Source organism: Lytechinus pictus, chromosome 5 (genome assembly GCF_037042905.1).
Source record: "Lytechinus pictus isolate F3 Inbred chromosome 5, Lp3.0, whole genome shotgun sequence".
Taxonomy (NCBI): Eukaryota; Metazoa; Echinodermata; class Echinoidea; order Temnopleuroida; family Toxopneustidae; genus Lytechinus; species Lytechinus pictus.
In genome coordinates, this window is record NC_087249.1 from 9,845,647 (window position 1) to 9,869,431 (window position 23,785).

The 23,785-nt window shown below is 36.2% G+C and overlaps 1 protein-coding gene across 1 annotated transcript; it reads left to right on the forward strand.

Moving 5' to 3' along the window:
• The first annotated feature begins 339 nt into the window (after positions 1-339).
• On the forward strand, positions 340-22,823 carry LOC129262452 (myocyte-specific enhancer factor 2A-like). The gene is made up of 8 exons (XM_054900574.2): positions 340-354; positions 1,324-1,476; positions 2,906-3,272; positions 5,342-5,419; positions 7,611-7,795; positions 8,902-9,025; positions 17,794-17,932; positions 18,854-22,823. Exons 1-8 carry the CDS (start codon positions 340-342, stop codon positions 19,101-19,103), a joined length of 1,311 nt encoding a protein of 436 aa, XP_054756549.2. The 3' UTR covers positions 19,104-22,823.
• Positions 22,824-23,785: the final 962 nt, after the last annotated feature.

Below are 23,785 nucleotides of genomic sequence, written 5' to 3' on the forward strand. Positions count from 1 at the left end.
ATCAATAGACAACTCATTTCACATCCTATCATAAAAAGAAATGAAAAATAAGTCATCAGGAACCATAAAAAAAAAGAAATTCATGCATTTCATATTGCATAACATATGGGGCAGCTGCTCGTTTATGATGTCAAAATTATCCAAAACTTAAAATTCTAATAACTTTCTTAATCTTTAACAGATTTTCCGCAAATCTATACTAATATTTTATTAAGTTTTTCTGCTATTTTCACAACAAACTTTTCTTCAGGGTGAATTTCCCCTTTAATTATAAAATCGGTCTTATTTTTTATGTTACAGGGCTCTGTTTATATGCAGGAAGAATTTTTTTTGCGAATAATGTACACTGAAAAGGTACCTTTAATATTGAGCCAGTGAAATCAAAATCCATGTATCGTATTATAGAAGACACATGTTTAACATATCAATGAACTGAACAATGGATTCAGAAGTGGTTATTGGAACATCGGAAGATGACATGAAAGGACATGGCCTTGCTTACTGATTAGTTCTAATCAAAATGGGAAAATTCAGGATTCTTAAGATTGGTTGTGTATTCTGTTATAATTACTCAAAAGAAATCATGTGATTAGATGTCTATTAAGGTGATAACATTATTAAGGCCTCTTTTGCACGATATTCTTGGGAAAGTGAAGGCCTGTTGAGGCAGAGATTTAAAAAAGTAAAGTGGTACTTAAACCTTCCAGAAAGTCTTTCATGAACCCTGGTAAACTTAACTTTAATTTTTTAATTAGAATGTGTGTACACTTTTCAAGCATTGAAGCAGTGTACAGTACTTCTAAAGGCAACCGCACACCTTACAATTGCTTTGCGACCTGATTTTGGAATAAAATGTAGTAGACTTTGATGCTAATATTAGGACATAGAGTATCTTAATACTGTACAATGTTCTAATTCATCGTGCGATTACCTATGTTCAAATTTATGACTATGCTGTCATCCTTATCAGAATAGAAGCAAATTTAATATTTAGGCATAATGACGTCATAGCAATCATACATGGTTCCGATTTGAAACTAATTTGGCCTTTACTCCAAAATAAAGGCTTGCAATCATCCAAAATTGTTTTTCTTTCAGATAATTTGAACCTCAAATAAAAAGAAACTTCATTCACATTTCCAGAAAATTAGCAAAATGCGATTTGTTCCGAAATTGGATCGTGGACCAGTCGTAAGGTGCGCGGTAGCCTCAAGACCAGTCAATGAATTTCAATGTGAAGGCAATGATTTTATTTCCACCAGTTTACGAGGTCATGAGTTTCTACTTCAATATTCCTTTCTCTTCCATTATTTTATCCTCCAGATTCTGAACAAGAAGGAGAACAAGGGGTGCGAGAGTCCAGACCCCGACTCGGAATCCTACATCTTAACACCACGCACTGAAGCCAAATACCAGAAGATCAATGAGGAATTTGACAGAATGATGAATGGTGGAAGTGGAGCACCCATGAACAGGGTAAAATATCTTTTGAAGATGAGCATTCCATAATGGCTTGTGGGTTTATACCTCTTTATTCAGAGCCCTATGCGTAAACTAGAATGCAATCTTAAGCTAGGGGTGTTCAGTGTCGATTTTCCAATTTTAACAGCAACATGCATCATGATTCAAAACGTAATGAAACAATACAAACGTGATCAGGGGCGCACCAGCCAGGGTTGAATATTTGAAGCTGGTTAATTGTTGATCGTCTTCAAATTCCCCACTCTAGCGCAGCTTGCACTGCAAAAGCACATTTAGAGACGTTTCAAAACTTAATCATGTTCAGTTTGGCATTTTGTTGCTTTCGCAATGCTGAAGGTCATAAAATCAAAGCTGATAATGTTTCATTACGTACCTTTCCTCTAAATCAAGATCAGAAAGATGTTTACTTTTACAACAGGGAATGGGGAACATTGAACCCATACTTCATTTCTCATATCTGCGTTTTGTATTGTGTTTTGAATCATGATTCATGTTGCTGTCAAAGTTTGAAAATCAAAATTGAACTCGTCCAAAGATTTGTCCTGTCAAGGAGCCTGTTGCACAGGACTCCTCAAAGTATTCCATTGATGGTAAAATCCATGGAAACTGTGGTTGTGGAGTGATAGTGCAGTTGAAGTTCATATTCACAATACAAATTGTGATCAATGGTAAGGTTCATCTATTGGGGGCCTTCAGAGGGTCGAAAGGAATGCTCCAGGATTATAGGATGCAACATTATTTCCTCTGCTGAGCTTTCTGCATCCATTCAGGTACCCCTTCTGTGGGATTAGATGTAGCGGACTGTGTGTTGTTTTACTGTCAAAACCTGGTATGTTATGTGGCAGGTGGAGATAGAATGGAAAGGAACCAACTCTCCTCATTGAGACAGCTCAAGGCAAGATGTTTAGTCATGTTTGTGCATTCTTGTAGTCATGTGCAAGTATGTCCTGCATTGAGTAAAAATGTTGATTAGAGCAGAAGCAACAAGACCTCTTGCACCAAACGGTGTAAATATGTAACTCGCAAATTCAAAAGAAAATCCAGAATGATTGAAGGAGACCTAGATTACATGTATATAAAGAAACACAAGAGGCTTTCCATTTTTGTGTCGTTTTGGTTGTGTGTAAAATTATTTTTGGTCCCACTGATCTCAGAAAATAATGATCGACTCATTTTTGAATTTTCATAATCATAATGGTCCATTATGATCCATTTTCATTGGTATATGTGCATGCTTTGATATATGTATGGGTGCTTCTGAATTCTGGCTTTAAGCATCTAGATATTCATGCTATTTTGAATTATGGAAATCTAAACATGTCTTTTCTATCGTCCTTGGAAGTTTTTGTTATATCCCAAGTAATGAAATGCTGTGTCAAAAGAAATGGATTTAAAGGGCTGGTTTTATATTTTGTTGCTACAGGTACAGATCCCTCCAGACTACCCGGCCTCCATGCCAGTGTCCGTCCCGCAAACCTCTACCAGCTTGGGGGCGTATAACGGAGGCGGCCACCACCACCATCACCATCATCCCCATGGCCAGCCAAGTCCCAACAGCAACCACAGCCAACAGCAGCAACAGCAGCCACAACAACAACAACAGACACATGTCACCAGCTCCAGCCTCATGCAGCCACCAGTCGCCCGGAACAGTCTCAGCCCGCAGCCTCACATGCTGAGTAGGACGAGCCTGAGTCCAGGTCCCGGTCCTATGAGGAACAGTCTTAGTCCCCAGCCACAGCTCTCACGAAGTACACTCAGTCCACAACCGCCCAGACCAGCCAGTACAGGTGAGAATCGTGAAGAGCAGGGCCATGTATCATAAACGTTTGCGATCGATCATTGGGCTGTTTTTTATGACTGATTGTGCAAAATGATGAATGCAATCAATTGTAGAAGTTACCCTCAACCCTCACAATAAAATGCTAAGGTTAATTTTACAGGTTTACCAGGTTTTTATAATGTGATGACTCTAAAAGAAAGATGTTTTCCTCTTACTTTTGTGGCAAAATTGATCAATATGAAATATATATGACCCTTGATCAAGTCATGGGTCTTTCATTTGTGTGTAATAAGAGCTATATTTCGTTATTTTCATCCCACACATGCTCATCAGCATGCCATTCTTTTGTTTAGTGAATCACTTGGTATGTTTAATAGCCGAGTGCAAAAAAGGAGTTTGAAGAAATATGTTAAGATTATAGAAAGATACAAGGGAAATAAGACCTTTTTACGATGTTCTCTGTTCCAATATTTTCAATGATGCCTCAGTTCTACTGCCAAGAAGCTGATTTCATTGGAATGATATCAACTAGATGTTTATTGAAGCATCTAAAGACCCAATCATGCGCAGTCATGTCTAACCTACGCCCACGCCGAGATGAATACTCCCCGCTTTTCTCATGAATCAGGCGGCGACGTAAAAAAATAGACGGTTTTGCCACGCCATTTGGTTTCCAGGTCCTGCGGAGCGTTGTCCCCGGTGCTTGGTTTTCTTATGTTTGAGAAGTCCCGGCATGGCTAAAAATAAAGCCGGGTCGTCCTCCCCCTTCCTTCCTGCCCTTCACGCTGCGCTCATAGAGCCAGAGCTGGCATCACTCCTCACCTTCTCCGGTTTCTCTCTGGCACATCTCAACGGTTTCCAGCATTATTTGCAAGGACTTCTCGGTAGCATTCGCCTTGTGATAATGGCCAGTGTCCCTGATTCATAGAAACTCCCCCTTCTTTTCGTTGTTATAGCTTGTTATTATCATTGACTAAATGGAAAGGAATTTATCATCTTGTGAACATCCATACTCGACACAAACCTTTAGTACAGAGTCTCAGATGAGGTATTTGAGTAAATGGAGGAAATTTGTTTTTGATAATGCCTTTTCGCTCTTTGATGAGGAGGGCTTTTAAGTTTTTAAGAGTAATTTTGAAAAACACATTTCAAATTAATAATGGATACCTTTTAAATGCCAGATGCCTCTTTTTATATTAGTGCATAGAATACAAGATGAATTGGATTTAGTGGTCATAACTTTAGTACTAAGTCTCCTGATATGTCAATTGGTTGTTGATGAATATACCTATATTTGTCTTTCATGTCAAGAATATATCTTCAAATCAGTACCAGTTCGGGGCCCTGTCTTACAAAGAGTTAACGATTAATCCAATCAATCGTAATTATATGGAAATCCATCAGTGTCATAATTTTTTCCATAGGAAATTTGCACAATGTCCTTTGTAAACAAAGAGAAGCACAGTGAATTTTCAAGCAAACAATGAATGCATGAATATACATCATTCATAGTTAGAAAATATTTTGAACAAACATGAATAGTACATGTTGACGTTGCTGGCCGTCCATAGTTACGATTGATCGGATCAGTCATAACTCATTGTAAGATGGGGCCCGGGATTATTAGTACCGTTTGTCACCATTTTCACCTTGCATTATTGTTTCATTCACATAATTTGTTACTGGCACAAACTTGATTTTATTTGTTGAATGTGTATGGATGTATGCTTTTGCATTAATGCTCCTGCCAACAATTTTATTTTGCTTGCCAAGGTGTCGCATATGCCATTAATATTCAAGTAAACACTGAAAGCAAATGTCGATCGGGGTGAAGGTTTGGCATACTTAGGATAAAAAAAGAAGATATCAATCATTATTTGCCCTTTTTATTTGTTTGTTTTATTTTAATGCTTCCCCCACTCTATTTCTCTCTCTCTGACTCTCATGCTTCTGGTAACACATCAACTCACCCCTGCATGATTCATCCCTGCTTCTTCCCGCCCCTTCCCCCCCTTCCATGTTATCCCCCTCTCTGTTTTCCCCTGCATCCTCATTGCATGTCTTATATATAAGCAGAGCCTCATGTGACAACCGTGACTGTTCCCAGAGACAAGGGCAAATCCCCTGGAAGTTTGGGGCATGAAAAAGATGCAGGTACCATCAACAAATTTTCATGAAATTCCTCAAGAAACTAACTGAACTGAGAATTTTAAAGCCTGTCTTCAAGGAACCGATGGACTAAAATAAAGTCAATTGTTTGAGGTTTTTGTGAATACCAGTACCCGAAATGCCTTTTTTTTTCATTTAAAAGTATAGTAGTATAACAATGCTTTTTGGTGATGGGTTACTAATAATAGGACCTGGGGGGTTCACAAAGATTTAAGTATGACTTAGAGTTGCATTTAAATACCGAGTTGCATATGGTATGAAAGACTTGTTATACTACTATACTTTTAAATGGGAAAAAAAAGGCATTTCGGGTACCGAGTTGCGTATGGTATGAAAGACTTGACCGCATTGGTCAGATCGTGCCATGAGGATGCGCACTACTGCATATCTATCAATAAGATCGTGCGTTGCATATCATGTACACATCGGCATTTAAGTGCGACTTAAGTCATACTTAAATCTTTGTGAAACACCCCCCATGTCTAGATTGTGTGTGACTACATTTAAAGATTCCATTCTCAAGTATGATATTTTACACTTTTTTGACGTCCCCTTTGTATTAGAGGAGAATGAAAACCTGTGAACAAGTTGGCTTGTATTTATAACAGAAAAATCAATGAAAGATTGAGAAAAATTGAACACAAAACAAGAAAGTGATGAACATTTGATTGTGGAAGTTTATCCATAGATCTGGTGTTTGTCTTTTTTTCATGGGAGGACAAGTATTAGAGGCGTCATGAAATAAATCATTGACAAAGAGTTTGTACTATTGTTGGAATCGTTCTGGGGTATATTTTCACTGTACATAAGGAGAGAGTTATACTTCTGTGACATTACAAATCTTGGTCGCATTGCCAATTGGGGAATCTCCATATCATTAGTGATCTCAGCATTCAAATGCTCATAACTTTCTTACTATCTGTTCAATTTTTCTCAAACTTTCAATGCTTGGTTTCTTTGATTGTCCTGGTTTCATACATTAATTGTTCAGTGTTTCATTCTCCTGTAAAATATATAAATACAATTGTCTGGGAATGATTTTTTTAATTGATTCTTTTAATGGATTTGCATGCCCACTTTCAGAACAGTTTTTGCATACTCACTATCGTAACACTTTCACTTTTCACGTAAAGACTATTACTAAAGCGTAAAAGCAAAACCGAGACCATAAGTATAGCATGTCAGGAAAATACATGTGATTTAATGGATTCTTGAACGTGTTTCAAAAAGGAAATATTGCCATATACACGGTACAGCACATCTTTCATCAAATACCAATTAATAGGAATGCAGTCTTTGTCTTCATGAACTTACCAGCCATTAACAGTTCTAGAATATCCCTCTGCATGTAGTCTCTTTCTTGCGACATTTACATAATTATGCTATTCTGCTTGTGTGTATTTATCAGGCCATTTTAATTTGAAGTTGATGTATAATTTCTCATTGTTTGTTCAAGAATTGATAATACCTCACAGCTCCTCATTGATTTTTGTATTCCTTTTTTTTCTCACATTGATTATTCTTCTAATGTTCTAAGGAAAAAAAGAACATTATCAGAACATTGCTCTCAAAGAAAGCAATAAAATAAGAGAAAAGAGTACGTGAATATCACAATCCACTGATAAATTGTTAATTCAAGATTTACATGGATGTCAGACAATAAGAAGTGACTTAAAGGTTTTCCACTTTATTATTATTTTTTCTTTTTTTGAAGTATTTGCATTTTGTTCTGTGGCTCTTTGCTTGTATTTTTTTCATCAATCAAAAATATCTATTGTATAATCAACATTGATTATGCAAGTAGCATCAAAACTAACAATACATACACAATCTTGTTTCAAATTTATAACACTTTCAACTTTTTTGTTTGTATGAAAATTAAGACTTTCATCTTCTATAAAGGTTGTTTGAAGGAATTGATTCACGCTTCATTGGTAAAAGTGATATCTTAGTTCAAAACAGAAGCTTCTTGAACTCGGTTGAATACAATATCAGAATGAATGGAAAGGTATTCATCTGTCTCAAGTACTTTCATGTCGTCATGATAAAGCATAATTAATAACTACTTCCTCTCCTGCGGTTAACCTTTAATACCAATCACCGCACAAAGCCTAGTTGCTGCTTTGTTTAATCACCTGTCATCTTTCTCTCCCCTTGGCCGTTGTCAACCCTACAGGAAATACTACTTACTTTCATGTGCCCACTTCAAACATGAACCCGGTGTCGCCCAGCGGGGCCGGTGGCGGTGGTGGAGGAGGAGGGGGCAACAACAACCATCTCCCTCTGAAGTTGATGGGCAAGCCGCCCAGTAGACCGAACCTCAAGGTGGTCATACCGAGCTCGAGAGGAAACATACCGAATGTGAGTCTCCCATCTTCCAGCTCTCTAATACATTGTATCTAGCAGAGATGTGGAGGTGCCGTGGCCGAGTGGTCTAAGGCGCCCGACCAGACATATCAAAATTTGGGGTTCGATCCCCCGGGCAGGGCACTTGTGCCCATAAGCATGGAATTTAATCAACAATTCTCTTCAAATCATTCATTCAAATAAATGAAAGTGCTATATGCATTCTTAGTATAGGAAATATGTGTACAATTAAAAAAAAATCTATCAGAGATGCATGCCAAGTGTTTCCTTTTTTTTGGCAGAATTTTATCCTTTTATAAACTACAAAATATGGCAGGTTTTATGATTTTTTTTAAAATCGAAATTATATTATACAGATGTCTATAGGAAAATTCCAATTTTTGGCTAGTAGCTCAAAATGTAATCCTGGAAAAAAAAATTATCCTGGAATGTACTGTCCATAACATTAATGCTCATGTATATAATGTTTTCTCCTTGATTAGAAAAGTACAAGGAGACTCAAAGTCGATCAATCTTCACAGTAATACATACTGTACGGCTGAGCATGGCTTGAAGGAAATATTGAATGCTGGAGACTTGATGAATGATATGTATATTGATTTTTGGTTGGGGAGTATGGATGAAAGAAAACCATACAAAATAATTGTATGGTATCTTTTCAAAATAATATGCGAGTCACGTTTTATCGCCAGCGTCTGATTTTTGTGTCTTTGAGAATCAACGATGTCTTTGAAAATCAACAATTTCCTTCAAAACAACTCTAAGAATTATTGGACGTGTCACGGTCTAGTGGTTCTGACTCTCGTCTTTTAAACAGAGGGTCATAGGTTCGAATCCTAGCCATGGCGTGTTTTCCTTCAGCAAGAAATTTATCTACACTGTGCTGCACTTGACCCAGGTTAGGTGAATGGGTACCCGGCAGGATTAATTCCTTACATGCACTGAGCGCCGGTGATTGTAGCTCGAGCTAAAGCCCGGATAACAATAGCAAGGGCTTTATATCTTCAAGCAAAAAGCTATCATTAGTATTATGTTATCCCATGGTTTTGAAATCACATTATTATAAAATGTGATGTCTCTGCATTCTTCCCTCTCTCCAGCATGCTGCAGCAGCTCAGTTAGCAAATCAACCGTTAGCAACGCCAGCGGTGTCCTTGGCCACGCCTAGCAACCCACAGGGTCTTACCAACTATCCGTCAGCGTTACCTACAGCGTATCAAGCAGGTAGGTTGCATCCTCTTTTATCTGATAAAAGAAGCTTGGTAAAGGCAAAGTACATCGAAAGGATATGTTAGTTGAATAAATGAAAGAAAAAAAAGCCTAACTATGAAAATTGCTTAAGACCTCCATATAATGACTTCTATATTAATAATTTGGGAGGGGGGAGGATCATATTGAACCCCCTTCAGATATTGGCTGCTGATCGTGAGATCGTCGCAAAATTTTTTGCATGTAAAGGCGGATGTAAACTACAAGGCTGAATGGTAAAACTTTCTGCTAATTAAATTCTTATATTTGTTTAGTTCATTAAGTATGGAAATAATGGTATGAAATTTTGTATGTTTTTGCTTTTAAGTGTATGTTTATTATGTCTTTAACTCACTTTAAATAATTGTAGAAAGATAATTTGGGGTGAAAATAATGGGGTTTTTTGTTACATTTTGCATTTCTAATAAATATCTACCTGAAAATGCCAAAACAATTTTTAAATATTTTATTATGTGAATTTCTCATGTATTTATTTGATATTTTTCAAACTTTTGTTTATTTTTGTTTTCGATAAACTTTATCGGGGACCCTTTTGTGATCATAATTAACCTAAAATAAATCCATTTAAACCAGCAAAAGTAAAAATGAATCATACATTTATAATTTTGGTGGAAAACACAATTTGCTTTGACTTTGTTTAGGAAATCACGTTTTTGAGCAATTTTGGGATTGGCATGTACGTACAAAACGTGTAGTTTCAGAACCGCATACTCGGATGTTGCAAATTTGGTATCAAAATGATGCACAAGACATGAAGGTACAAAATTTTCATGCGGTGGCGTAGTTATTTCGCCAAGTTGAAGGTTTAAAGTTGCAGAAATGTTAATGGTAAAAACATTAATTGAGGAAACTATAAAAAATGAAGTCACTTTCATGAGTTCAGCATTTGGGTGATGAGGTTTGACAACCTTTTAGGATTATAGTTTGAAGCCTGGTACAGTGCCATATATTATTAAACACTAAGGTAATTCAAATGTTGCGGGTTCAATTTCAAAGATACTGGATTCTTGCAATGAAAATATTCGAGAATAGGAAAAAGAAACTCATTGTTTGTTAATTGATATCTTGTTCCAGTCAAGAAAAAAACATCTTTTTCAGTCTGCATTCATTAATATATTGTCTACAAAGGGCTATTTAAGGACATTCCACAGTTAAAGTGAAATCCATGTCATTTTCACCAAATTTTGCACATAGATACTTTAGAACCTTAATATTCGAAATATGCAAAAATTAACAGAGGTCCATGTGCTTGATTTTTTGCTATAGAGCTTCAAAGTTCACCCAAATTGATGTTCTTAAGAATTGCGCATTCAAAAGAATTTGGCATTTTTAGACCGACCAAGATTACTACAATGAGTTTAAACCTCTATTACTCAGTCAAAATACATGAAAAAGTCATCAAACTTCGCAAGAGAGTTAATAATTGTATCGTTAGAATGGAGAATCTATATATAGTGCTATTTGTTTGCAATTTTAAGTTTAACAGCACTTTTAGTTCTTAAAAATGGCGTAAAAGATAACAAAATCCCAATCTACAAAATGTAAAATTTCAGTAACAAACTACAAACGTACAATAAATGCTGCACTTTATTCAAAATCCATGTCATTTTCACCAAAATTTGCAGAGTTGTAGAGGAAGGTATACCTAAGAGGTACAAACATTAAAAAATAGGGGTTCATGTGCTTGTTTTTAAACTATCAGCATTTTTATTAGAGCAGATGTGCTTTTTAAAACACAAAAAATGCGCCGAATGCTTAGTATCTATGTGAAGAAAAAATCAAAACCACTCTACCATTTATTCAAACTCGGGGTAATATTCGTGATTCTTGGCAGCACTGCAGAGTAAAGTATTTTGAAATTGTAGAGAATATTTTTTTGAATGGTCCATGGAATAATTCAATTTTTTAGCTTCATGAAATAACGCATCGGATCTGTAGTTAAAGTGCAGAAGATGAGAAAAATCAGCTCATATCCGCAGCTAATTAATCACCTGTTCATCCATTGTGACGTCAGCGCGCAGAGTGTAAACTATGCGCAGATCATAATGAGCACAAACATAACTGGAACATCCTTAAAGTGACCATGTTTTGTACCAAAGAAATCTCTTCCTCAATACATCATGATATATAGACTTCTATGCTTGGAATACCTTTTTTTGATACACACTGTATAGCCTAATAATTCTCCATTTTTTATGTGACAATTAATCAGATATACTGGTATCTGCCATAGTATTGTGTAATTCCCGAACAATTTTTTTTTTAGATAATGCATTATTTTGTGTTTTTGAACCCCCTCGCCCTCTTCCCATCATCAAAGAGAATTATTTTTTATGTAATAGTTCCACACATGATGGGAGCCCCCCCCCCCCCCCCCACACACACACAAAGGCTGATCGAATCCAATGACTGGGGTTGTTATAAATCTGTTAAATAAGCACTTAGCAGGGTAGAAAATAATGTTATTTTTTAGGGGCTATTTTTCCCCCACATCAGGGCGATTGCAGAGTGTGGGGGGCTATTTCTTGCATTTTAAGGGCTACTTTTTAGGGGGTAACAAGCAATTATGCAGTAAAAGAAAATATCATTATTCTGCCATGCAGTTTGAATATTGATTTTAAATAATCTTGAATATTTTTTATGACAGATCTTGGGGCAACTCAAGAATGAACGATCGCCCCAACGCATGGATTTTTTGGGGAATTTGAGAGGCTATTTGGGCTGTGATGAGGGAAAAATGAAGCCTTGCCCTGGTGTATTCCCTACCCTGGCGCACATATAGTAGAGTGTATGTCTTATTATAAATAACCAAATTATTACTATTATGTCATAATAGCAAGTGATGTGCATTTATTCACTCTCTAAAAAATGTATCACACTGTACATTGTGCTGGAATACTATGTACTACATATACATGTACCTTGAAGGGAACAATGGCCACCTCCCCCCCCCTCCCAGATCCCAATACCTGACATGTTATTGTAAGGATAGCGACGTTGCCGTTATTCCCTGCTTCCCCTCTCATAATGGGGTTATCCTTCCTATTGGAACCCACGCTCGGAACCAGGACGCCCCAGCCTCGCGTGAGTCACGGTTCTGCCATGCGGGGGCCGTTTTTCACTGTGCCACTGCCAAGACTTAAAGGATGTCATCAAGAGAAGTTTCTCAGAAAAGACTGGTTGTCTGTCACAGAAAGATCTTATTCAATGTTAATCAGAGGATAGGAGGTTTATAACCCTTTTAAAATTTCACATTCACTGTCTCTCTAAAATCATGCTATGGCCTCCTCTTTATGTCTATTTATCATGCAGTGCAATACTTCGATCAGATAATGTTTTAGTACCAATAACAGAGAATAAACTATTTGAGCTAGAATAGCATTAAAAAACCCCAAAACATTAAGATCTAGATCAGAGTCTTCAGTTTTCATTTATTTGGAAAACCAAAAACCAAAAAATTCAAGGAATTCAGGAGGAACACAGAAAACGCACTTTTTTCAGGCCCATAATTTTGAATTACAAAAAATACAGTGAAAATCGTGCAAAGCCAAGCATGATCCAATAAAACCAAACTGGGCAGAAGTAATAAGCATGTTTCCAAGCTTTGTGAATGGAAACATTTACCATTTATAATTGCGATGTCATGTTTCTGTACATGTCACCTAAGAACAAGGAATATAAAGTTTAGAACACCAAAGAATATTGAATTAGCATTTAAGGACGTTCCACAGTTATGTTTGTGCGCATTATGATCTGCGCATATTGTACACTCTGCGCGCTGACGTCACAACGGATGAACAGGCGATTAATTAGCTGTGGTTATGAGCTGATTTTTCTCATCATCTGCATGCTAACTACAGATCCGATGCATTATTTTATGAAGCTAAACAACTTGAATTATTCCATGGACCAATTTTAAAAATATGTCTACAATTTTGACATACTTTACTCTGCAATGCTGCCAAGAATCACGAATATGACCCCGAGTTTGAATAAATGGTAGAGTGGTTTTGTTTTTTGTCTTCACATAGATACAAAGCATTTGGCACATTTTTGGTGGTTTAGAAAGCACATTTTCTCTAATAAAAATACTGATAGTTTGAAAACAAGCACATGAACCCCTATTTTTTAATGTTTGCACCTCTTATGTATACCTTCCTCTACAACTTTGCAAATGACATGGATTTTGAATAAAGTGCAGCATTTTTTGTACTTTGGTAGTTTGTTATTGAAATTTCACATTTTTTAGATTGGGTTTTTGTTATCTCTTACGCCATTTTTAAGAACTGACAGTGCTGTTAGACTTAAAATTGCAAACAAATAGCACTAAAAATAGATTCTCCATTCTAACAATACAATGATTAACTCTCTTGCAAAATTTGATGACTTTTTCATGTATCTTGACTGAGTAATATAGGTTTAAACTCATTGTAGTGATATTGCGAGGTCTAATAATGCCAAATTCTTTTGAATGCGCAATTCTTAAGAACACCCATTTAGGTGAACTTTGAAGCTCTATAGCAAAAAATCAAGCACATGGACCTATGTTAATTTTTGCATATTTAGAATATTCAGGTTCTAAAGTATCTATGTGCAAAGTAGTGCTGTAGCCGAACCGCCGAACCGAACGGTAGTTCGCCGAACATGGCACTTCCGAACCGAACAGAACCGAACCGAACACTAAGACTTGGTTCGGAAGTTCGGCAAAAAAAAAAAAAAAAACGGCTTTCAGCTAATAAATTTATAAGTTTACACCCTTTCTAATCATTATATTTGCGCATTCTCTATTTAATCTTCTTTGCAATTGTATGTTGGAAGTATGCGCTTATTTTGCGGTTACTAGATTTTGTTTTCATTTTCATGTTGACATTGTGGTTTTTACGGCCCTGATTAAGAAAGGAGATCCGATGAATGATGTTGCGCGAGCTTGCGCTATAATCATTTTACTGGCTTTCATCATCTCTCGCTCTGTGGCCGAATCGCCGAAGCATGGTAAAGAAAACCAAAACTGTATGAGTGTTCATTGGTTAAATCTAATTATCTAAAATATTGTTGTTTTTAGGTGGCGAACAAGATTCTTGTTTGAAAATCTTCAAAGTATTTTGAATGAACGAGCTCAATAAACTGAAAGTGAAAGATGAAGTACCATTAATATTACGAATTACGATACGATGTGATTAAGATCGTAACTCGTGATCCAGTGAAAGTGGGAAATAAAGTGAGTGACTGTTAGAGATGGAAAGGAGAGACACAAAACAAATAATATAGAAATGAGATGAGGTGAAGTTATCTTTTTTTATTATTAGCAATCAGATGAAAATAAAAATCAAACACTCATGAATGATTACGGTATAGCATATAGCAAGATCCCCTTCCCCTCGTTGACAAGTTGAATGAAGATAAAGCCATGCGGAAACATTCATCTCTTGGGGGAAAATGACCCCCAATCTTTACTTTTTTTTTTCCTTTCTTATCAACTTCTCAAATTAACCATAAACAATTCGATGATAACTCTACTCCCCCTGTCCCATTACAGTCGTAAAACTTTGCATCCCACTTGGTCTGTATGTTCATGGTCGAATGAAATCTGACCAATGAAATCACAGAAATCTCGGGAATTGCTCTTCAATCAGTGAGCTGAGTTTCGCGAGCAGACAAAGCACGTAGCTGTATGTACCGATGCAACAATCAGCGACATGCGATTGGTGGTTTAGTTCACCCATCGAGCCAATTAGCGAAAGGCGAATTACAAAAGCACGCTTTCTTCGACACGCCCCTGGCCCTACTATGCCTACAGTTCAGTGCACTGGCGCTGGCCGCCTCGTATGTGATGCAATTGCCAATCACGTTTGGCCGGACTGTATATATAAATATTCATGAGCTCAGAGTCCCGCTACAAGGGGACTGCATGCGCTGACCTAGCCTAGCCTAGCCTAGCTGGTACGATCGAGTGCAAGCAAGTATCCAAAGTGTGGTCCAGGTATGGACGACTAGGAAGAGTCGCCATTTTAGAACTGTGAGTTACCCAATAAATCTGTCATCAGATAATCAAATTCGAGATAACAGTTGATTCGTTGAGCGCTATAACTTTCATAGTTTCATGTCAACAAGATAGAGATACATGTAAAATCGTTTGATGTGACAGAGGTACACGCGAGCACATATCATGCAGTCAATCAAGTACAAATTGTCTACCGGTACGCTACGTATACCTGATCTGAATGAACTATAGCTTTATCAGTCTACCATTACCGAACCCCGAACCGAACCAATGTTCGGCAAATTTCTGCCGAACCTTGCCGAACCGAACCGAACCCGAACATGGCGCCTGACTTGCAGCACTAGTGCAAAGTTTGGTGAAAATGACATGGATTTCACTTTAACTGTGGAACGTCCTGAAGAAGTTTTTAAAAAAATGTGATCTTATCTAGAATCACCTCCCCAATTACGAGCTAGTCTTTCTTAACTTCATTTTCTGGGACTTTCCTTTTCACTAGAATTATATGGAATCTCATGTAACAAAATCTCAACATTTGTTGGAAGCGTAAATTATATAATTCACCTATTGTGTTCCCATGTATGAGAGTTGAATGTGGGATGGGGCCAGGGGGAAAAAACATGCAGTGCGTTAACTACAGATCCGATGCGTTATTTTATGAAGCTAAACAACTTGAATTATTCCATGGACCAATTTTAAAAATATGTCTACAATTTTGACATACTTTACTCTGCAATGCTGCCAAGAATCACGAATATGACCCCGAGTTTGAATAAATGGTAGAGTGGTTTTGTTTTTTGTCTTCACATAGATACAAAGCATTTGGCACATTTTTGGTGGTTTAGAAAGCACATTTTCTCTAATAAAAATACTGATAGTTTGAAAACAAGCACATGAACCCCTATTTTTTAATGTTTGCACCTCTTATGTATACCTTCCTCTACAACTTTGCAAATGACATGGATTTTGAATAAAGTGCAGCATTTTTTGTACTTTGGTAGTTTGTTATTGAAATTTCACATTTTTTAGATTGGGTTTTTGTTATCTCTTACGCCATTTTTAAGAACTGACAGTGCTGTTAGACTTAAGATTGCAAACAAATAGCACTAAAAATAGATTCTCCATTCTAACAATACAATGATTAACTCTCTTGCAAAATTTGATGACTTTTTCATGTATCTTGACTGAGTAATATAGGTTTAAACTCATTGTAGTGATATTGCGAGGTCTAATAATGCCAAATTCTTTTGAATGCGCAATTCTTAAGAACACCCATTTAGGTGAACTTTGAAGCTCTATAGCAAAAAATCAAGCACATGGACCTATGTTAATTTTTGCATATTTAGAATATTCAGGTTCTAAAGTATCTATGTGCAAAGTTTGGTGAAAATGACATGGATTTCACTTTAACTGTGGAACGTCCTGAAGAAGTTTTAAAAAAAATGTGATCTTATCTAGAATCACCTCCCCAATTACGAGCTAGTCTTTCTTAACTTCATTTTCTGGGACTTTCCTTTTCACTAGAATTATATGGAATCTCATGTAACAAAATCTCAACATTTGTTGGAAGCGTAAATTATATAATTCACCTATTGTGTTCCCATGTATGAGAGTTGAATGTGGGATGGGGCCAGGGGGAAAAAACATGCAGGGGCTCAGGACAATTTTGGCCCCCAAAATGCTATTAAAAAAATTTAAAAAAAACCTGGGTAAGCCTTATTCACTGCAATGTTAAGGCTCATCCAGTGTTTCAAATTTAGGCAGTTGGTTCAGTTCGGTTAAATTTTATTTATTTTCTCAGCATAAAGAAATGGTATATATACAATATGTACATGAATGACAAATAATATCAGAGATAATTGGAAACTACAGAAAAGTTAATAAAAACTTGTGAGTAGTAGTTCCCAGTACATTGAATGATAATAACATGGAATGAAAAAAAATATGCACACACAGCATCAACAAACACCAGCAAGCACACAGAGGGTGTGGCGGTAAATGTATGAGATTTCAGCAAGGAGAAAGGAAACAATTATTTTGCATATACTTTCTTTTTAACTTAGATTTAATCACCACCAAATTGCATGTATAATAAAAAACTATATACATGTACCAAGTTATTCTCGTAGAAAATTTGTAACAATACAAGCATAGCACTCGATCCGGGCGTTTTTTTCTCCAAGCAATGATAATAATTCACTCCTTCATATGTGCTTAGCTGTGTTAGAGATCTTCATTGTGATAATTTTTAGCATAGATTTCATGGTTTTACATGGGTATGTCAGGGAATAATTTTTCTGGTATCGCATCGCAATTTGCTCCACATTTTTGAAAGACTGCTATGCATAGTAAAAGGAAACACTATACAAGTCTCTTGTATAGCATATTTTTACATAGGACTGTACATTACTTAGTTGAGAGCTTTTCTCATATGACCAAAAATGCTATTCAAATTTGTAAAGCAAAATTATTCCCTGTATGCTTATATAAATGAACCAGATCAGGTTCTGTCATATATTGACCGTTAACCCCGATTTTAATGATTTTTTTTCATATAATTGTTTGGTTCAACTAGATGAACTTTAGCTTTAAAAAAGGGACCAATGGGTCCTTTTTGTATGTGATATTCATTAATAAACAACTTGTTTCATCACTTAAGCATGAAATTGATGAGATCAACTTAATTGTCAAATTAAGAAACTGTCAAATCTTTCGTTTTTTTCAGGTGGGGAATTTCCCTTATCCAGTGCAGACCTAAGCCAGCTGACCAACTACAACTCCCCGCTGGTGTCGGGCTGGAGTAATATTCAGCAAGGCCCTCTAACGGCTGCTATACAAGCTGCTGGTATAGGCAGTCATAATCTGTGAGAATTCATCCATCCAACCTCCCTCCATCCTGTCCTACAATCTCTCTGTTTCTTCCCGTCTCCTTTCCCATTACCTCTCTCTGTCATTCTGACCACCATCTTCCTCCGTCCTTGCCCTATTTCCATACATTTTAATTCCCTTGGCTTAAATAATCATTCTTACAAGACTTTTGGAGATCGTTTTCACGAATTAAAAGATTTTTATTGGCTTTTGTTATTAAGCTACCGAAATCATTGCTTATGATTGGCTTAGAGAAAGTTGTAATTGAGAAATCAATTTTTGTTTCATGAAACACCCCTTTGGTGAATCTCTGTGTCAGCAATTGGAATTTTTTTAAAGGTTTCCACATGGTTTTTCCAGCTTTGTCAAAGATTCACTTTTTGGTAATTTTTTAAAGTAGTTTATCTAAGATGCAACCATGATAAATATTGGTTTTGTATTCCCTTTGATGTTAAGTGGATGACTATTTTATATACAGATTTATTCATTTATAGAGCACAGAAACTTTTCACCAAAGTTTATATTCTATGTCAGACTCCAAAATGCTTGTCATTGATGAAATAGATGTGTTTTTAGTTTTTTTAATTGTTTATAGGTGGTGATTTTCTTACTTCCAGGGGTAAGCTATTCCAGAGTTTTGGGGCTACACAAGCAAATGATTGATCCCTGTAAAAACAGGGAATCCCTCGAGGTGCGCAAATTGCGATCATGTCGACTGGTTTTACAACCTAACAATTCTGTGATGTAGCCGGGAGGTTGACCATGAAGTGCTTTGTATACAATTAGTAAGAAATTGAATGCTATTTTCCTGCCCAAGAGAGCAGATATTTTTTTTAATTTCTTTTTGAGAGAGTGAGAGAATAGGTGCGATTCGAGACCATTTTGACACTGTACCATATTATTGTTCTTGGATGCAGGACGCCCTCCACGTCGATGACGCAACACCAACACGAGAGTGGAATGGACTTGGACCAGTCTATCAACCCCAACATCAAGTGTGAGCCGGTCTCACCACCCAAAGAGAGAAAGCTGATGCATCCACAGGGTCACCAACAGCAGCCTCAGCATCCGGGTAGCTCCCCTTCACACTATCCAAACCCTGAGGACATCCGCAAAGACCTTCCGCCCAGCAAAAGACCTCGCATCGGTGAGGCCTGGGTATCGTAAGGCCGGCCCACCCAGGTTTTCAGCACCATCTCATCGGAAGTCGGGGGACAAACACGCAAAAGAGAGAGAGAGAGAGAGGTGGAGGGGACGACCCCGCTTCCCAGCTGAGCCGCTGAAACTCGCTGAAATAAAAAAAAGGGACTTGTCCATCAGATTTTATTAGCCTAGTTTGGTGAGAGATGAAAGAGGATTTTGAGAAAGAAGACTACTCTGCACTATTTTCCACCGCACCATGTATTCCAGCTGGGTATTTTCTTCACAGCACGCATGCATGATTGTCCATTGTCATGTTTATTTTCTCTTTGTGTCAAACCTTACAGATGTTGGATGTGCCAACCAGAAAAAAAACATTTGTGGCTTCGCTTTGCAGCTGCTACATCAAAGTCCGTAGCAGTTTTAGAGGGAAAAGATTGTCTTTCCTTGAGAGTATTGTAAGGATGTAGATGGAGTTTTAATTTGCAGTCATTTTGATGAAATTCCACTTTTATGAAAATCCCATTTTATCAATACAAATTTTTAAATATATTTTACATCAGATGCAAAGAAGAAATGAAATTGTCAGCCAATTTCTTTAATCTTTAAATCATTATCTTGTGTTTGCGAGCATATGATACATTTGGGTTTACATCATACCCCATATACCTTACACCTAGTGTTCATAGATTTTCAGTTTCTAACAACAATTACTGTCGGGTAATATTCCTACAAAAAAAAAATCTTAATTGGGATGTATTATTTAACCGCTGACTTTAACGAGGCGATTGACCATGAAATACATAACAATACCAATGGATGAATCTTTTTGAGAGATAGTAAGCCGTACATTACAAAGCGTAAACAAGGGTGGTAACACTGATTTACTCTACTCATTAATTTGAAGCATGTTTTCTTCTTGTTTCCCATAGAAGAGTGTGACGGATTTCTAGACTAGAAATCAAAAGATTAAGAGGGATGAAAAGTCTTGCCTGCCAAAGCAGGTGATAAAAAATATCCAACTCAAAAAGCAAGATGGCCGCTCCATATGGCCGAGAGAAAGAATTCATCATCAGCTGAGAAGTGAAAGGTGATTGGGTACCGGCAAGAAGTCATTCATTTAAAAGCTGTGAGCACTGGAATCGGTTACCAAGCTTAGCTGGGGTGATATAGGAGTACCTTGAGCACCTAATAAGGTGGATATGTGCACTGTACAAATACCCTATATTATTATTATTGTTATATGCGTCATACCATGCTGCAACCAACCCCCCCTACTCCACCCGGCACACTTTGATTTGTTTGGATAGAAAGACGAGACTCTTTAGTATTTTCTTTTTATATTTCATTATATTTCAGAGTACTGTTTGGTGTACATAAGCAGCACAGTTTTTGAATGCCCACTCACTGCTCAGTGCTTGTGATAAATGTATTTTTTTTTTCTATACTCTATATGATTTGGCGGTGGAAAATGGAGTCGAACTTAGTCAGTCAGAGAAGGAAATTGGGATAAATGCTTTATATTATATATTTTGATATTGAAGATATATATTGTATCTTGTGATGTGCTCGTCCTCATGTAGAAAAAACTGCACTTTGTATGTCGTTGGAGGTATTTGCGTCAAAAATTTGATATTGTGTGTTAGAATCATGAATGTTAAAATTTCACAATGAATATCAATGCAAGACTGTACATTAGCCATGTGAGTAAGAAAAAGAGAGAGTCATTCCTTGGAAGAAAAGATATTCATGAAAGCCATATTTCTTGAGAATTACGGGAACAGAATATGAAAATATGTAGTGCAGTTTTATCTACAATTTATTGAGTGTGTGCGTGTGTTTTGTGTAATCTCAGTGATTTGATCTATTGTAGAATAGCTGGAAATTGTGAAAATAAAAATAAATGGCATCTGCACGAACAAGTCTACTGTTGAGCAGTGTGTAAGTGTTCGTCTTGTACAAAGCAACCAAAAAAAAAAGAGAAAAATGATAAGTTACTATCTATAAGTAATGCAAGGACTACATTGATTACATTCATATGTTGAGCTTCTTGTATTGCAAGATTTTTTATAAAAATCTTTTTTCTTTTCAAATGTCTGCTCCCTCAGTTCTGTGGTATTATTGATTTTGTTACATTGATAGAAAATGTACATAAATCGCCATTTTTGTTGACTTACTGTCTTCACTTTAATTTGATTGCAAATTTTAGAGTTTTTCATGATTCATTTGTATTGGGTTTTTCACCGCTCAAATGATATGAATTTTTGTAGGTGCAGCTGGATGGTTATAGTATTATTCACTGATCAATCACTCAAATTATATGCACTGGCAAGTTATGCTGGCATTTAGGCTGGCTTCTAAAAAACAATAGAATGGATTTTGCTTATTTTGATTTGCAAAAGAGGACTGAAATATGCCGCTGTGTATACATTAATTATCTTGTTTTACGTACAATATTCATAGAGTGAATTATGAATTGATGGAATTTGTTGTAAAAATATGTTTTGAAACCAAGTGGTATCAGATTAACTACCTTTTTTTGTAGAGTAATGAAATTACCAAAGTGGATATTATGTAAAGAATAAAGAACGAGTGTGATGAAATACATTGGCACAGCTTTGTTAATAGCAGATCATAATTATATTTAGTAAAAAGTAATATAGGGGTTTTATCGCTTGTATCATATCTTTTCAAAGAATCAATTCTAGACTTCTATATTTTCCACATTTTTTTTTGTGAAGCTGTCTCTAAAACGCCAGAGATCTATTTATGTACATATATATTGTGTCAAATGAAGAAATGAATTTTTAAAAAGAGAAAGAGAGAATATCATTTTTGAAAGATTTTATAAGATTGAAAGTCTTATGTACAGTATGTACAGAAATCTCATCTTTACAAAATTACAACTGTGTTTAGAAAAAAAAATAGAATGCTTATCACTATCTATTATGTACATGTGAGATATGAGTTGAATACATTGTAACTCTGACACTGTCTGCTATTTGGTTGGTTGTTTCTATTATCTTGTAGATAACTTGTTTCATTTAAATGCTTTTGCATTCTCTATCATGACTTTGTGAGTGTGTTATCATTTTTGTTGTATTCCTATCCATTTTTTTTTACCGTTTGGTTTTTACCCCATTGTAGACCTTTTTTTGTAATCTTATTCAGGTGCAACTGCAAGCTACTTCTGTCTGATACTTTTCTTAAATTGCCTTTTTATTGTTCACTTTCTAAATCGCAGCCTGGTTATTGAATCACCCCTTTTAATTTTTTCCTGTTACCTTTCTTTTAAAACTATTTAAACTTCTTTAATGTTATCATGTTGCTACCTCAATTGTTGAAACAAACAGAATTTCCTTCTCTTATGAATAACAAGCGAAAAAAAATCTTTAAAAGTCACGTTGTGTCTGTTCATTTCTGAAATTCAATCGATGAAATCAAATATTTATGGAAGATTAAACATATCTTCAATTTTTTAAATCTTACTTTATATTAAATCAGAGAATAAAGAATTTGCTCTAACAATGTACAGTAAAAATACACAACATCACTTGTTCCTGTGAATAGAAATTGTTAGGGAACTGGTTAAATAGTAAAGAAATAAAAACTGGCTATTTCACCAGTTGGCCAAAGATTATTTACCACTGGATGTACAATAATAGACTATCATGAGGTTGCATTAAGATTGAAAAATGAACTTTTATATCTGCACATTCAATAAACAGGTAGTTTGGTAAAAAAAATATTAAATAAAGAAATGCAAACAGATTATACAACTGTCATGTTTATTTTCCTTCTTGTTCCCTGCAAACCAAGCCTCCTTTCCCACCTCTGAACCTTTTCGCTTGAAACAAGAAAAACACGTTCACAGATCACAAGGTTTAGAAATAGAAATGAAAGAGCACAATATTTTCAGGCCTGTCTTCCATTTTATTTCCCACAATACGAGATAACATTAGGGGGGATTTCTCTTCCACAATGTAGAACCGTAACAGCTTTTTAGGCAAGCTACATGTATATCACTGTAAATTCTCAACTAAAATCCAATTTAATTTGGTTTGTTATTAATGGTCTACACTTCTTTAATTCTTTACTTCGGATGCTCATGACACCATGAGATTGGACGGCAACCTTTGTCCAAATTTTTTTTTTTTAAAGGTAAGACAAGAAAATTGAAATAGTTCCCCACGGTAAATTAACAATGGCTGATCATCAGAACACGCATCCTTCCATGGAAACCACTATTACACTAATTTGCAAGTATAAAAAAAAGAAAGTACAAAATCAGACCATCCTAACACTGGTAGGTTGAATCCCAATTGTGTTAAATTTGTACAAGTAGAAAGACTCGGAGAGTGAAATTCAGACAATGGTCCGCCTCAAGTTTCTATTCTGACGAAGTCATAATTGAAGGAGGGAGGTGCTACTGCTCGAATGCAAGATTTCTTTTGTTTTGCCATTGTCAGAATGTCAAGTACGAACACGTCTGTGCCTTACCTGTTGTAACTGTGTCTCCGTGTTTGACGTGAAGCATGTACATGTAGGTAGCATCATCTTGTAGAATTCAGTGGTTGCTGGAACCATTTGGAGGATTTCTGTTGAGGAATCCTTCAGATGAGTCCTTTTGATGGAACCTCCTGCGGAGTCCTTTGAAAAATCTTTGAGAAATGTCTGTATGCAAACTCTTTATAGAGATAATCCTTTTG